Here is a 16785-nt window from a genome sequence, read left to right on the forward strand (position 1 = left end):
AGTGCTTTCCTATAGCTCATAACGAAAGTTTTATTTAATTATTTAAGTACTTATTCATTTGTATAGAATATTAAATAACATTTTCAACTACAATAACTTGTTGCTTTCTGCAGTTTGCTCATAAACGCGATAAAAAGATTCATATAACCCAAATCTTACAAAATTGTTTTTCGAGTGGGCGCCAAATTAATGTATTTATAAAATCACTTATCTTACGAATAAACTCTGATTCAAACTTATGTTATTCTATATTTTTAAAAGGATTTACTATTGTATAATTTGAAATTAAGAATTAAGAATATAACTTATCAGTGATGGAATAAAAGAACAAAATGCGTGGTAGGTGGCACCCCCAAGTGGACATTAAGGAAAACGTTCCACGACTAATACTACGATCGCACAATTCCATCGGGCATTCGGTGACCGAAGTCGTTCGGTAAGTCATGACGTTCCCGTGTTGTGTCTTCGCGTTTCGTAAACACGAGAGAACGTGTTAGTGGTCACGCGCGTTTTAAATAGTCTGTGATACAAGAGTGTGTCTAATGTTGGAACATTGTTCGTAATAAACACATTGCAATTGACATGCGACATGCAACCGTAAGCATGCTCGATACACTGCAATGCAATTGCAACATTAACGTTAAGTGTACTCATCTGTCCGTTATAAGAACGAAACGTTGACCGTGCGAATTGTGCTACACGTGCACGTTGAACATGTCTATGAAGGTAAATCCCTTTTTCTATTCAAATCTGATCGTACGCAATCATATATGCTATTTTTTATATTGACAACATTTTAAATTAAATATTACAAATCACTCCTCCGAATATAATTCAAATTAGACAAAAGGACCCGCTTTGTGGTAACCCGAAGTACTACTTTAATCATATTAATACATTGTGCAGGAAGACTCGCTTTGCACTTGGATTATCGGTTTCTAGAAACTAAATTTTATATTAATTAAACGTGACGTGGTATAGATATCGCGCTCAAAATATTTATAATCAATTATGGAATTCATATTTTCGAAAAGGTTGTGATTCTTAAAACGACAGTCTTTTTTCCTCGGAACAGTTGTTCACATGTTGTATGAGCGCCAACGTATGCGTACGCGGAAAGTAATTAACGAAAAATTGTGTTTATCGTAAATGGTTACATTACGTTCGTCGTGTACATAGAGAACTTAGAAATAGGTGAGATAAGGAAAACATAATAGAGAACTGATGTCATTCATAAGCATAGCGATAAAGTTTCGAACACTTTACTCTGTTGATCAAATGATTAACGATGATTACATTGTGACTCACCTTGATACTCGCCGGTAAGATTTGCAAAATCCCAATGCGATTTGAAACATGCTTCTTTCATCTTCGAAAGACGTACAATCTAAATGTGAAATCGATTATGGGTATGTATTTCATGAAATTGTTTTGTTTGAGCCTATCCGAATTACGATGTGTTAGCGTATTAATTATTGCAATTAGCGTAAGTGGACAAAAAATTGTAGTGAAAGGCGCGATCCTCACTTTTACACCGTGCCAGTTTACCCACTTTGTGTGAGAGACAAAGATAGTGCAACTGTAGATTTGCGTTTTCTGTCTTTCAAATGCAAGGGGCGGAGCGAGGTAGTCGAACCAAATAATATAGTGGGGATAACTGTGCTCAGTAACCTTGAATAACCAATATTTTCTACGCTGAATGTAGTTAACACACTACGGACGGATCACGAGATATCTCGTGTTTTTATTCAATTTAATCACCGTTCAAAGACTGATCATAAGATGTGTTGTCAGCTAGTAATATTGATTAGTCTATAATAAGTGATAGAAACAAACATTTTCTGCATGCATACACATTGAGCACAGATTGAAAAATTTAATTTCTGTTATGTAGTGAAAAAAAGCAGTGAACCAAATAATTATTTTGAATGGAACTTTTCTTTTTCTTGTATATTCTACATGAAAAGTATATTATATAAGACTGCACTACTTTTATATAAATTTAATATTTGTAATTGTTTATCCAAGTCTTGTAAATATGGATACTCATGAACAGAATGACAAAATTACAGAAATATTTGCAGACAATTTATCTGATATTCCAAGTGAAGATGAAGATGTGAAAGATTTAGATATCTGTGAGAATGATTTTGATTCAGAGTATTCACAAAGTGATAGTGAGATTGTTAAATCTGAAAAAAAACATAAAGTAGTAATTTCAAGTATTTTTAAGTCGAATAAAGTTGAAGATTTTTCTCATGAACTTGCTCATGATTTGGCATTTTCTTGTAAAGATGATAGTTGGTCAACAGTGGACATTTTACCAAACTTGGAAGAGTTCAAAGGTAATTGGGGGGTCACAGTTATACCATCTGAGCCTAATAGTATCAATGCAGTAACAAATATTATTTTTGGTGATGATTTATTTGCAATGTTTTGCAACCAATTGTTTGTATATTATAATCAAACATCAGGAAAGCACGAAGTGATAAATAAAATATTAAAATGGTCTATGGTTACTCCAACAGAAATGAGAACATTTTTAGGCCTCATATTACTAATGGGACAAACAAGAAAAGACAATTGGAAGGAATATTGGTCTACAGATCCTCTTCTAGCTGCTCCAATATTTCCACAAACAATGAGTAGAAATCGATTTCAACAAATTTGGACATTTTGGCATTTTAATGATAATGAAAAGATGGACAAATTTTCGTCCAGGCTCTTTAAAATTCAACCAGTTCTGGAATACTTTGTCAACAAATTTAAAACGGTATACAAGCCAAAGCAACAATTATCATTAGAGGAGGGTATACTTACATGGAGGGGACGTTTAAAATTTCGGACATACAACCCCTGTAAAATTACAAAGTATGGTTTACTTGTGAGAATGGTACGTGAAAGTAATACAGGTTACATCTGTAACATGGAAATTTACAGCGACGAAAGAAAAAGTTTAAACGAAACTATTCTATCTGTACTTGGTCCAAATCTAGAATTGTGGCATCATGTATATCAGAATAATTATTGTGAGAGTGTTTCAATTGCAAGTACTTTATTAGAACATAAAACAAGAGTGTGTGGTATAATCAGATTAAATAGTGAATTACCACAGGCTCTACAAGATGCAGTATCTACTTTAAAAAAAGGTGAAATAGTATTTCGAAGAAAGGGTGATATACTAGTGTTAGTCTGGAAAGATACAAGAGAAGTAAAAATGATATCAACCATCCATGATGCTTCATTTTGTAATACGGGAAGAAAAAACAGGGATAGTGGAGAAGAAATAATAAAACCAGTGTGTGTTGTACAGTATAATGCATATATGAAAAACATTGATCTTGCTGACCAATATTTTTCATACTGTAGCATACTCAGAAAGTCAGCAAAATGGACAAAAAATGTAGTACTTTATTTAATAAATTGTGGTCTTTTCAATTCATTCAGAATATTTCAAACACTGAATCCTCAGAGTAAAATAAAATATAAACAGTTCCTTCTTGTTGTGGCAAGAGACTGGATTACACCTAAAGGAACAGAAGACTTAGTAGATCTAGAAAGTAATGTTTCTGGTCCATCAAATGTTAGTAATAAAAGGCCTCCATGTAAAGATCATCCACAAAGATTGTCAGGTAACATGAAACAGCACATTCCTGTGAAAATTCCATCCTCAGAAAAAAAGAAATTCCCTACCAAGGTTTGCAGAGTATGTGTTACTCATGGGAAAAGAAGCGAAACACGCTACATCTGCAAGTTTTGTGCTGTCCCCCTTCATATTGGAGAGTGTTTTACAAAATACCATACCTTAAAAAAATATTAATATGTAAAAAATATTTGTATATACGTGAGATTGTATTTTAATACGTAGCTACTAAGAATAAGTGTAACCATCATTTTTATATTAAAATTAATGTTTAGTATGTAAATGTTTTCTTAAATGCGCGCAAATAATAATTCATTTAAAATCATTTGGGGTATGAAAATACCCACTGAGCACGGTTAGCGACAAAATCTTTTATACAGGGTGTCCGGCCACCCCTGGGAAAAATTTTAATGGGGGATTCTAGAGGCCAAAATAAGACGAAAATCAAGAATATCAATTTGTTAATGGAGGCTTCGTTAAAAAGTTATTAATGCTTAAAGTTCCGCCTGTACTGAATTTTTTTCTTGAAAATGCGCAAGATTTCGGTGGTATGTCTATTCACCAGAAATGATTGTAATTGACCCCGGAACCGAAAATAGTTTTTCCAAAACGATTTGAAATTTCTTTTTCCGTCGAAAAATTTCGTACCTTCTCGAATTTTTTTCTAGAAAGTGGGTAGTATTTTGGGCGTATGTCTATTCACCAAAAATGATTATAATTGACCCTCGCAACCGAAAATAATTTTTCCAGAACGATTTGAAATTTTTGAATTTAATTGTTAATAACTTTTTAACGAAGCCTCCATCAACAAATTGGTATTCTTGATTTTCGTCTTATTTTTGCCTCTGGAATCTCCCATTAAAATTTTTCCCAAGGGTGTCCGAACACCCTGTATACAATCACAGATTCTGGAGACCATAAATTGTAAATGGTCGATTGAGATCGAACGAGATTTTTTTATACAAATCGATCGTCGTATTTGTCGCGCGTCGACCTACAAACACGTATTGCTAGAACAAACTAGTAGAACGTTTCACCGATTTCCGACGTTTGGTCTATCTAAGGAATAAAAAGAAAATATCGATGCCGTACGAGAGTTAAAAAACTCATTTATCTCAAGGTTTGTAAAGTTTTAATATGAGATCGCTAATGGAAAAGAAATTCGGAATAACTACAGCTTCAATTTTCTAATTTTATCGATTCACAGTCTAATCGTGATTTCAGGTGTATCGCGATTAGCGTGGCACGCGCAATGGATTAAGCAGCTCCGATTACATAGTTCCGTTGATAGGTTACTCATGCCAGCTCGACATTCGAAAGGTGCTCTGTGTTCTAAAAATATTTTAAAAGTTCGAGTCGCGTGAGAAGCGGAGAAATTGTGAAACCGCGCATAGTTTCACAAAAACGATTTCAGTTACAGTCGAACGAGTTCAGTTCATCCACCTTCCTTGATGATGATTGCCTAATCGATATACAACTGGCAGATGGTAGCGAGTGCGTTTCTCACGAGCGGTAAAAGTGCAAACAGAAGTAGAGAATAGAACCAACGTTCATCCCTCGTATTTTATTCATGGTTGTAGGAGCATAATATGAAAGTTGACCTATAGACACTTTTAAAAGCAAATTCCAAACTTCGAGAAGCGGCTACTTGCAAGTTACGCGTCAGTTTTATCGAGGTTTCTGTATAAATTATAACAAACTTACTGCAGCAGGATAAGAAACGCTTGGTATGTTCAGAAAAATAAAAATTGCTTTGGGGTACAGAAAATCGAATAAGGTAATCAGGCTTACTTTCTACTTAACTACTATGTACACTTAAGCTACATCGTATTCGTGCACAAAATTGATAGTATTTCATGATAGACAGGAAAATTCTATTAAACTCTTATAGGAACTTATGTAGGCTACCGTTTTGCTTGAAAGAATAATGATATTATAAGTATTTAATGACTGTAAATTACGATCATTATTGTTTAATACTGTAAACTACCGAGTTATTGAGCAATTGATCGAACTGGGACAAATATTTTTATTTTTAGTATGTTGTGTAAATTTCCCAACGATGCAATGTGACGATAACGTTGTTAGAAAATTGACAGATGTCGCAGATCAATATCGATTTGAATTTTCGTTTCTTCAAAGCAAAATGTCGTAAGAGTGAGTTTACGACGTCCCTCGGAGTGGGGGAAATAGCCTCGAGCGACCGAAATGTTTGGCGCCGACCTAGTTTCGATAACTCAGTCATCCCTACGTATCCTTGCCCGATCGTTCGACGATCGTTGTTTCCGCACGCGACAACGAGTTTCCTTTTTATCTTTGCTCTGTTCTCATTTCAGAAAGAGTCTCCTTGGGACGTGGAATTGCACCTGGCAGCTGCTCGCGGCGACGCGAAGCGTCTTCGGATTCTGTTGGACTCTGGACGCGTTCACGTGGACTGCAAAGACAAGGTACAATAGCCCCTCGTTAAAACTTTCGAACTCGAATCCGCTCGGAACGTTTAAACGAATCGATCTTCTTTACCGCTGTTCGACAAAGGAAAGCCCAAACTTGTCCAACTTTTTACTCAGCCGTCGTCGAAGCCACTTTTCTCAGTCTTAGCAAGATACTTTGCTAGAAAATCAAGAAACTCGTCTGCAAATAAGTAGATAAATATTGCAGGGGATGATTGGATGCGTTTTATCGAGGGGCAGACGCGACGTTTTAACGAGGACAGTCGTTCGTTTTCGCCCGCACGTCGCTACGGGCGTCTCGCATGTAACCCTTCGTACAACGAAGAACAATTCACGAGGCGCCGGTCTCTCGGTGGGTCGGTCGGGCTCATTATGCAAACGACGCGGCGTTAAAAGGAGCGAGCAGCTCGTGCAACGACGCTCCTTGTCGCGAAAGTGGTTTATTAGATCACGCGCGGATACGCGATGCTCCACTTTGGCGACGCCGATGGACTCGCGACCGACACGTTCGAAGGGAATTTGGAATTCGATCAAGCTTTACGATCTTCCGGCTATTTTCGGACCCGAGGACTCCTCGAGTAACGTCTCTTCTGTAATTCGCAAACGATGACTCTGATCAACGAGGTCGTTGAGGACCCCGTCGCGGAGTTGCGTCAATTGAGGGAACCTTCCCAACAATTGGCTCGTTACCACGACGAATCACGGGGCTCGGAGAGTTTGGCAAAATATGAAACGCGAGGAGGAGGCTCCCGGACGCACTAGAAGAGATCGAGCGAGTTACGCGACAGATTTACGAGGCTTAATTGCCCGTTCAGCAATGCTCGTTGCAAAACTCGGACCGTTTAGATCAATTAGAAAGTAATGCGCCGCTTAGTTCTCATCGTGGATAACGTACCGAGTCGCGATTGCGTCTGATTGCAGCTCTGTCACAATGTGATCGATGAAAATCTTGTGGCATCGTATCGAAACTGGGTGAAATTTGAAACGAAACCCATCTCTGGCTTGAGATTAAAGTGGAATGTTTTGGTACGGATAGCAACAATGTCGGGAAAGGTTATACGTGCCAGTAATTATGAAAGTAGAGTTAAACTTTGTTGTAACCACTGCTCGTTAAAGTTGTTTGGTACGCTGAAAATAAATAGCGGGTCACAGGTCAATGATGGTCGTAGGTCTAAACATTTTGTAAGTCAACTTAGAAAGTATATATTTTAATTTGACGATAACGTCTACTCGATCCCTGGAAAAGCACCAGACTATTTCAGTTCGATACAGTAGGGCTAAAGGCTGGAAATAGACAATGTGTATTTTATCGAGCCCTGGCTCGAGTTTAGTAGTTTTGACGAAATCGATTCGCGTCAGTTTCGCCAGCAAGTCGTTGACCCTTCGTTTTCTTTTCAGGATGGAACGACTCCTTTAATATTGGCCGCCGCCGAAGGCCACATTGAGGCAGTCACCGAATTGCTGCAACAAGGGGCGGATCCTAATGCCAGAAGGCTGGTAAGTCCTGACCGCGCGTAGCCGAGCCATGAATGAACTCTCAGAATGAATGAATCTCGCTTAGCACGCGCGTGTCCGTGTCCTCGCAACCCCGTTACCCACTCAGCGGAAATAGTCTTCCTGGCGACCGAAACTTGCAGATTTAGCTGATTTATCCTTCCGTAATGCAGTTTCAAGCGTTTCTCCAGACGCTCAACTTCCTTATTGACTCTAGGAAGTCAATAAATCTTTCCTGACGTCCGACCTCGCGTACCTCCGCATTATTTATTTTATTCCCTTCAACAATGCAAGGCGTTTCTAAATAGAACGGTCAAACTGTGTCATTCTATTCTACTAGTAAAACCTTTTTTGTTTGGTAGTAAGAACGAAGAAGACCTTCAGCATATGTTGAAGCGTCAACGACTCCAACATATATTTTAATATTCACGAATTGTGTCATGCTATCTAATATATGTTATTACTGTGTATACGTAGGTAATGAGTACAATAACTGATAACGTTTACGCGTTTATCTTAATGATCTTTATCCCAGAGATACCGAGTATTATTAGCTTCCGATAACGAGCTTTGCAAATTACGCTCACGTCGATCGTAATCTCGCGCGCAGAAAAAGCAGTACGTAGTCTTTCTGGTCTCGCGACTTTTTCGAAAATAGAAACTCACGAGACTCTTTCGTCCGGCCACAAAGGGCCTGGCGAGCAAGAGAGAGTCCACCGAGACACAAAAAGCTCGCTCGCAGCATCAAGCACCAGGAAGCCGTCGAGTGGCCCTTTTTAAGTGGCTCCAGCGAGGATTTATCGTCGAGCCCACGTCTTCTTGGTGTCCCGCGCCATCGAGAATTACGGTATTGTATGCAAATTCGACCGTCGCGACTTTGGGGGACGGAACACATCCGGCTAGCCTTCGATTAAAGGAAAAACGATCGCGCGATTTGTTAAATTAAGTCATCATTGGGTTTGTGCGAAATAGCCTCGGTTTCCAGTTACTCGTCTGTAATTCTATTAGGATTCGATCATTCGGAATCGCATTCCGTTAGAATTAGGATTAAATTCCACGAGATTGAAACGCGACGCGTCTTCTCGCCTTTCTTTCACCTTTTTGTTAAGATGGTACCGGTATGCAAATGAGTCGAGATGTAGGAGCCGCGAAAGGGGGAAAAAAAGGCGAGGCCGGAGAACGGCGTTTCCGGTTTCTGAGATTGAATCGAAGCGACGAACGCCGTCGACAAAAGAGGACGAATTACGCGAACGCGCGTCCAAATCGCTCGATGACCTATTGCACAACTGATGCGATCACCGAGTTCTAGAATTATTTTCGTTACTCGTATGTGAAATTACTGATGACGAAATGCTCCCGTTACGACCATACCATTATCCGACGATCTTAATAAATTCCTAATGCGAGTTTTAATGCATTCGCAGCCGCTGACGTATGTAATTTTACTTCTTTCATTTCCACAAGCTGTGGAGGCTATTAACGCCAGTACTGTAACTTTTCATATACGGAAGCTGGGGAAGCGGTTTTCTGGATCGATCACTGGCTAAAATAAACGTTAACGAACAGACGAGATAAAGAATTCATAAGGGAGAACCGCAATTAGCCGCGAATCGTTCTGCTTATATTCGCCAGTCAGCGATCAGAACTCTCGATTGAATAGTTAAAAGATTAAGGAACTAAGATCTTCTAGATCCACTGTCGATTAACTTTTTACAGATTGCAATTCGATCGAGACTGGGTTGTTAGAGTAAATGGTGGAGATAAGAAATCTCTTGCTACTCGCGAGGGGTCACTGTACTATGCAAAAATCCTAGGAACTCGAGGCACATTTATTTCCGGTATTCCAAGAATATGAAAATACGCGCATGGCAGGATTTTATGTGTTCTCTTGTAGGTAAATGATAAGCGGGTAATGTTCTCGTAATCTTTTATGTATTTCTTCGATGCGTTCCAACAACCATAACAAATTGTATGCACAGTAGTACTGGTCAAATACGTAAGCGTTTTGTTTTGATTCTCTTAGTATAATCCAAACGGCGACCGTCAAATCTACTTATTTTCTACAAAATATTTTTCTTTTCCTTTCTGTTCCAAAATGAACCTTCAAATTGTCACCGTCGACGTCCTGGTCAACAAAAGGAGGTCGAAACGTTTATATTCAAACAGATACCTCTGCCAGATCACATTCATTCTTATTTTGAATAATTCATCACTGTTCATACGATACGTTTCGTAGCTGCCTATTTGCAACTTACTCTCGCAACGATCAACGACCTATTTCCACAAATATCTTCATTGTTCGTTTTTAATTCCAGATCATTTTTTTCTCTCTCTCCAAATCACGACGAATTCCGACCAGACGCGCTCCAAAGTGAAACCCGTAGGACTAATTAGAACAAAATCTCAATGCTCGTTGAGCTTAAGGTGTTACTGGCTTAGCTCTCGCGAAGTCGCGTCCCGGCCCTAATTGCGAATTGATTCACGTCGGTCAATTAGCCACGCTCGTTCTACAGTTTCTAAAAACCGCGGCCTGGTTACGTTCGACGAATATTTCGCCTCTTAAATGGCCTTACGTGCCGACGTACAAAACGAACGCGCGCGCGAGCATGATTCAAGGTTGCTGAAGCGAAACACCGCGTTTGTGCGCGGGTTCGCGTGTTTCCAGGGCGTTTTAACGGCGACGTCTGCCGTAATATGCAACCACCGGCTTGCAACAACTCACGCGGAGCATCGGGGATCGTTTGTAAAACCGTACGATCGACTTAAACACGCCGCGGCAAATTGCCCTCGGTATCGGCTCGAAAATCGTGCGTGGGCGTTCGTGACACACTGATCCCTCGTGTTTGACCTCGTTCGGGAACTGACTTTCGATCGACCAAAATGGTCTTTACAGTCGTCCGGGTTTACTATTCCCCGGATTGCATCGAGTTTCACGAACTTTACCATGGAAAATCGTTCGTCGACGACTCTGGTTTGCTCGCTGACGTTTTTTAATATTTTCAGATTCCTCGGGTATATTGGACGTTTACCAAACTTTGCGAGCGTTCATCGGAATTACAAATCGACGGTCGTGGCACGCGAAAACGCGTTGTATCGTATAAACGCGCGCGCGTTGAAGTAGCGGCGAGCTGGAAAGCAGATTGCGGCAGGAAGTAACGAGTTCATTATAAATCGCCGATGCCCGCCATCCATCGAAGCATCCTCTACGCTGAACGACGTGCATTAATTGGTACGGTCGTACGGGGCAGTGGACGGTAGAAGTGGTTAACAGCGAACTAATAAATCGAATCAGGCGTAAAGAATAGCGTTCGTGTGCAATATTATTACGTTAAATTTTAAGAAGCACGAATGTATAATCGACTTGGTAATCTCTCGAATTTGAAACGAAATCGTCGCATTAAGAGACACCAGATCTCCTTCGAGAACTGGTCCCTCGACCTGCAGCACGCTTCATCGCGTCCACGTAGAAGGCGGACGGGAAAAAAATGCGTGACCGCGACGCGACTTTTGCCGTGACTAGATGGACAGGTTGATCGCCGTTATAGAATTTCTGCGGTTTGTAATGGATAGGTATTATGTCCCTCGACTCGACACGGTTCGAAGAGCACCGGGACTCCGTGGAACGTGTAGCACGACGGAGGATTGATTGCATTGGCGATCTCTGGCTGGCCAAAAGCGAGTAACGTCCGACAAAGGGAAGGAACGTAGACCGGTGTACGGCTAGAGTCGAACGACGAACGGTATAGGACTGTTTTTGGTCGATGATCGCCGATGCTTCGAGACAAGAACAACGTCAGTGAAAGTACACGTATACCTGCTGAACGAACAGGTCCAGTATGCATCGTCCTGGACTGTTCCTTTCGGGGATATTCGTGACACGCATCGGCACTTTCTCTCCTTTGCCGATGAATTCCTATTCAAACTTGGAAGCTTAATTATGCTTATTTATTTCGGGGATGTATCGAGAATTTATATTGCTGGGTGGTCGCTGGCTACCATATTCATATGTATCAGTGGTGACCAAACCTTGTCAAACCTCCAGAGACTCTTGGAATAGTATTTCATACATAGGGATAATGTACCAATTACTGCAGTAGTGCGTTATGATATTTATATAGGAGCCATAGTTTGGCTACAATTGATACATGCGAAGGTTTATTACGATACCTCGCCTTCCATTAGCGTGTTGTTTCTTCTAATGATATTGGCGTTGCGTCACAGTCGCGACAAAACCGTTCGTGTTGTAAATTACCGTCGTGAGAGCTAGTTCAGAGTTGAACAGTGCGGAGACGATGATGAATAAGACGTGACGTTTCAGCACTCACTTTGTATACATATTTATAACTCGAAACTGAGAACCTAGTAGCTATGTATGCGATCACGCGATATTTTTTCTTCTCCTTTATAGTTTTGTCAACCTTTTGTTGATGATTGATAAATTGCCAAGTGGAATGTTCCTTTACTTCGACGGGAATAGGAAGTTAACCCGATGAAACATCAATTTTACATATTCATTAGACGATATTGCAACGGTTCTCCTGAGACGAGGACACCTCTGCCCCATTATAACGGCCTCTGTGTCGCGACAAGGCGGCAGGATGTCGCTCTCGCTGTCAATTTCCTGCAGAGTATTACCGTCATGGCAAAAACTGTCCCCGAGACACAATTGCAATAACACAGAACAAATATGAAAGGTATGACAGGCGGCAATAAAATTTGAAATTCATGGCCGGTTCGAACCAGTCTCGCGTGTGCATGCGGAACTTGCGGAGAACGTAACATTTAAATGCCGAATGCGCGCCGCTAATTATTCGGTGGCTAGACGTGTTTGACATTTGAGATAATCTATCGATGGAAGTTTTCGAGCGTTTCTGACTTTCTACATTGAATATACAGCGTGTTTGGCCACCCTTGGGAAAAACTTTAATGGGAGATTCTAGAGGCCAAAATAAGACGAAAATCAAGAATATCAATTTCTCGATTGAGGCTTCGTTAAAAAGTCATTAACAAAATTAAATTAAAAAATTTCAAATCGTTCCGGAAAAATTATTTTCAGTCGCGGGGGTCAATTGTAATCATTTTTGGTGAATAGACATACCCCCGAAATTCTACCCATTTTCTAGAAAAAAATTCGAGATGTGAAATTTTTCGACAGGAAAAAAAAATTACGAATCTTTTTGAAAAAATTATTCTTGGTTGCGGGATTCAATTACAATCATTTTTGGTGAATACACATACCCCCGAAATCCCACGCACTTTCAAGAAAAAAATTCTTTACCGAAAATGTAATCTGTGGCCAGAAATGGTTCCCCGAAATTCATCATAACTTCTGAACGGATTGAAGGATTTTAATGTTCCAAAATGCAAACAACGCCTATTTAAGTGGAGAATATGTAGAAATTGTAACAATAATGAAAAAGTTGTTCCTTGACACTGTAAAGTGAGAAAAACCCCATAAAAATGGTCCAATTTTCAAATGACCATAACTCCTACAATAGTAAAGGTATCTCATTGAAATTTTTTTCTGAAGCACAGCCCATGACTACATACAAAAAAGTATTAGACTACTTTTCTGTAGAGCGTCAAACAAATGTATTAAAAATGAAAAAGAAATTTTTAAGAAAAATCGACAGGGGTAGTAGGTGCCTAAATTTTTCGGCGAAAAGAAAAAATTTCAAATCGTTCTGGAAAAATTATTTTTGGTTGCGGGGTTCAATTACAATCGTTTTTGGTAAATAGACATACCCCTGAAATCCTGCGCATTTTTAAGAAAAAAATTCAGTAGAGGCGGAACTTTAAACGTTAATAACTTTTTAACAAAGCCTCCAACAACAAATTCGTATTCTTGATTTTCGTCTTATTTTGGTCTCTAGAATCTCCTATTCAAATTTTTCCCAGAGGTCGCCGAACACCCTGTATGATAAAATGTATAGTACACATTGAATACTTCGTGAAAGCAATCAAGATTATTGGAGCATTTCTTAGAAACATGTATATATATTCGATCTATTTTGAATGAGGACGCACTGTCGGTGTTGGGCTCTGATCGCTGTTTTCTGCCAACTACAATTTTGTGACACGGTGACTTCCCTTAAGATCACTCAACCTCCAGGGCGCCACTCAGACACCCTGTAACCTTTATTTCTCAACAATCTTGCTCTTACTCGAGACCTTAGAAGTACTCTTCTGTTCCTCCAGCGGATCAAAGTATTTCATTGTCTCTTTCACGGCATCTATTTTCAAGCGACACCTTTCTCTTCGTTCCCTGATAATTATCGTCCAATATACTTTCTTTGGAAATTGTCGCACCCCCCTCCCCTTCCGTCGGAGCCTTTCAAGCATTTCAAAGTCGAAGAGCGTTCTTGTTCGACGGCTGGCGCTTCTCTCGTAGAAATAAAAATGCAGATATTGATCTCGCGCTCGGTTGGAAACCGGGCAACAGACGCGAACACCGAGTTATTTTCGAATAATAAAATATACAGGCTGCTCGGATGAAGAACAGACGCAAGAGGAACACCTGTTCCCGAACACTGTGTTAACTCCTATGCCTTCTCTAGTATAATTTTAAATCGTTTTTTAAAGAGAGATTTATTTAATCGGTCATAAATTTTTTAGTGAAGGGAATCGGCCACTCAACGACTCCTTTTTTCGTGCTCCCGTTTAAACTTTACTGCTTTAGCGCAAAGTAGAACCAGTCTCCTGCTTCGTGAAACGCTTCGTCTTGCGTTTTTTCCCCCGGGCCATAAAATTGTAAAGCGTCTTCCACCAAAAACGTAAGCACTTTTATCGCTTTGCATTTTTAGACCGGCACCACGGCGCTTTTCTTTGCCGCCCAGGAGGGCTACATGGACATCGCCAGCCTACTATTGGAGCACGGTTCCGTGGTAGACTCCTGCAGCATAGTAAGTTTCTAGAGAAACCAAAAACCGCTTAACGAAGCGTGAAAAGGAAACTCGACGGTTTCTGGTGCGATTGCAGGACGGCGGTACCCCACTTTTCGTCGCGTGCCAGTGTGGTCACCTGGACGTGGTGGAAGGCTTAATCGAGAGGGGCGCCAACCCGAACGCTCACATGAAGGTAAAACTCGCTCGAGTATTCGCTAGAAATTAGCGAAAACCTCGATTAGCGAAGAATGAATGTCAAAAGAGTAAATGTAAATTCAAAGAGTGAATTTAATCTTATCGGGGCCTGAAGTTAATCACTACAAGATAGTATAGAACAAAAGTTATATAGAATAACGAATAAAAAGATTTAACTGCTTCTAACACACGCTGTAGACTGTTGAAAGAGCACTCTTCAAGAGACATAGGAAGAAATTTCTATAAACACATCGCCGAGATGCTAATAGTGCTAACACCTCAAACAAAAGAACACTTTAACAACAAAATTCCCAAATAACACCTTCCTCTGGTTACTAAGAAGAATAACTCCTTAACCAGCACCGTCGACTGAACGATCCCTGCATGTTAACCAGAACTATTGGCCGTTAGTTGGAACCATTTTTAAAATCCGATTTTTAAGTGGACTCTGAACCACCTAAAAGTCAAGCATGTTGTACCGCAAAACGTTTAGAAGATTCGCAAGAAGAAAAAATGTATAAAAAGCAACAATTGGTTAAACAGGACGGTGCCACGGCGTTGTTCATAGCCGCTCAAAATGGCCACGTGCGCATCTTGGAGGTCCTCCTGGAGCACGGAGCAAAGACGGACGCGGTGCGAACCGACGGCGCCACGCCTTTATGGATAGGAGCACAAATGGGACACGATCACGTCGTGAGGAGGCTTTTGAAAGCTGGTGCGAAGGTCGATGCCACCAGACACGTAAGTCTCGCGAATGATCGGAGAACTGGCAGGAATCTGGATTCCGTTATCGAGGCGGCCAGGAGAACGATCGGTCGGTTCAGAGTGTCCTGGATGCGTTCAGCGCTAATTGTTGTTGCACCTTCTTTTGTAGGATGGAGCGACACCGCTTTTTAAAGCGGCCCATAAAGGCCATACCGCTGTCGTTGGTGAGCTGCTCAAGTATCGTCCATCGCTCGGTATTCTTCCAGTAAGTAAACGTATCTCTTACGCTGGAATCGAATATTTTAATTAGAGAACTAAGAAGAATTCATCAGTGAATTACACCCCAACTAGGATTCCTTTATATAGTGAGGGTGAAATATAGGATTCTCCCTGTAACGTTTGTGTTAAATAGTGCTTTATTCAAGTAGTACTTTTCAAGAATTAGGCGTTTCCCAGACTTCTGCGAGGCGGAGCACGTTTGAGCGTCGAAGGCCGTTAAAGGCTGAATTCAGTACACTTCTTTTATACGCCGTCGAAACAAACTCTATTAGCTACTTAAGGCCATGGAGAGTTTATCCCCACCATACCCTTTGATTAACCCGTCGCGCAATTTGTTTCCTGAATAAACTCAAGTTGTAACAATAGGAATTTTGCAGAGATGTACCGAAGAAATCTGGAATCGAAAGTTCATCGACCCAAGATGGGAAACAATGTCATTTAATGAATTACATAACATTGTTTCAGAACGGTGAAAGCGCGCTACACGCAGCAGCTTTAACAGGACAAATGACTGTTGCAAGGCAACTGGTAGGTGCAGGAGCGGACCCTCTACTTGTGAATCAAGAGGGTGTTACGCCTCTTCAACTGGCTGTTAGGCACTCGCAAACGCAGGTCGCCAATTATCTGAAGGATAAAGTTAGAGCACGAACGGGAACGTCTTAGCAAAGTCCGCGTTTCTTATCCGCCCAGTAAAATAAAAATTAATATACAAAATAACAGAAGAAAAACTATAGACCTGTGAGGGAGAGATCAGTATTTCTAAAGAGAATATAATATATATATATATATGTATTATATATATATATATACACATGTTACACGTTGGATGTACTATATTAGACACTTTATACGTAAAGTGATCGAGTAAGTGCAATCTTATTGTATTCCGTAGCGTTACAAGATTGAAATGTAAACGGGATTTTAAACAGCTTTGTGCATTCTATAATGTAAAATACATTATAATGCATTCTCTTGTTGTACATATTTTACCATGAACTTTCAAAGCACTTTTACTGTCGGTGTAGTGTGTTATACATCCCGTAGAATTGTTTTTAGAATAGAACTATATATTTTGTTAGCATTGAACTCGTCGTTACATAAAAATCTTCAACGTTAACGGATATAATATATACCT

At 40.2% G+C, this 16785-nt stretch overlaps 1 protein-coding gene across 3 annotated transcripts; it reads left to right on the forward strand.

Annotated features, from left to right (window-relative positions):
• Positions 1–429: 429 nt before the first annotated feature.
• LOC122400935 (ankyrin repeat domain-containing protein 29) lies at positions 430–16393 on the forward strand. 3 transcript variants are annotated; one of them, XM_043402717.1, is made up of 11 exons: positions 430–726; positions 4868–4963; positions 5038–5137; positions 5224–5420; positions 5980–6090; positions 7492–7590; positions 14391–14489; positions 14566–14664; positions 15210–15407; positions 15541–15636; positions 16116–16393. In XM_043402717.1, the coding sequence occupies exons 4-11, from the start codon at positions 5373–5375 to the stop codon at positions 16311–16313; spliced, it is 948 nt and encodes a 315-aa protein (XP_043258652.1). In that variant the 5' UTR covers positions 430–726; positions 4868–4963; positions 5038–5137; positions 5224–5372; the 3' UTR covers positions 16314–16393. The 3 variants fall into 3 exon arrangements, with proteins under 3 accessions (XP_043258652.1, XP_043258654.1, XP_043258653.1); XM_043402718.1 differs by lacking the exon at positions 430–726 and adding an exon at positions 4566–4763 and having other exon boundaries at positions 4868–5137; positions 5251–5420; XM_043402719.1 differs by lacking the exons at positions 4868–4963; positions 5038–5137; positions 5224–5420.
• Positions 16394–16785: the final 392 nt, after the last annotated feature.

The sequence above is a fragment of the Colletes gigas genome, unplaced genomic scaffold (genome assembly GCF_013123115.1).
Source record: "Colletes gigas isolate AHSC1104 unplaced genomic scaffold, ASM1312311v1 Colletes_gigas_Sc00020, whole genome shotgun sequence".
Lineage (NCBI taxonomy): Eukaryota > Metazoa > Arthropoda > Insecta > Hymenoptera > Colletidae > Colletes > Colletes gigas.

What these genes read in the sequence shown, in the direction of transcription:
- LOC122400935 (XM_043402717.1), top strand. Translation starts at nt 5,373, where the DNA reads ATGTTCAGAAAAATAAAAATTGCTTTGGGGTACAGAAAATCGAATAAG. An exon ending in TGGTAGACTCCTGCAGCATA is followed by an intron (nt 14,490 to 14,565) that starts GTAAGTTTCTAG and finishes GTGCGATTGCAG; the next exon opens with GACGGCGGTACCCCACTTTT. An exon ending in AGGTCGATGCCACCAGACAC is followed by an intron (nt 15,408 to 15,540) that starts GTAAGTCTCGCG and finishes CTTCTTTTGTAG; the next exon opens with GATGGAGCGACACCGCTTTT.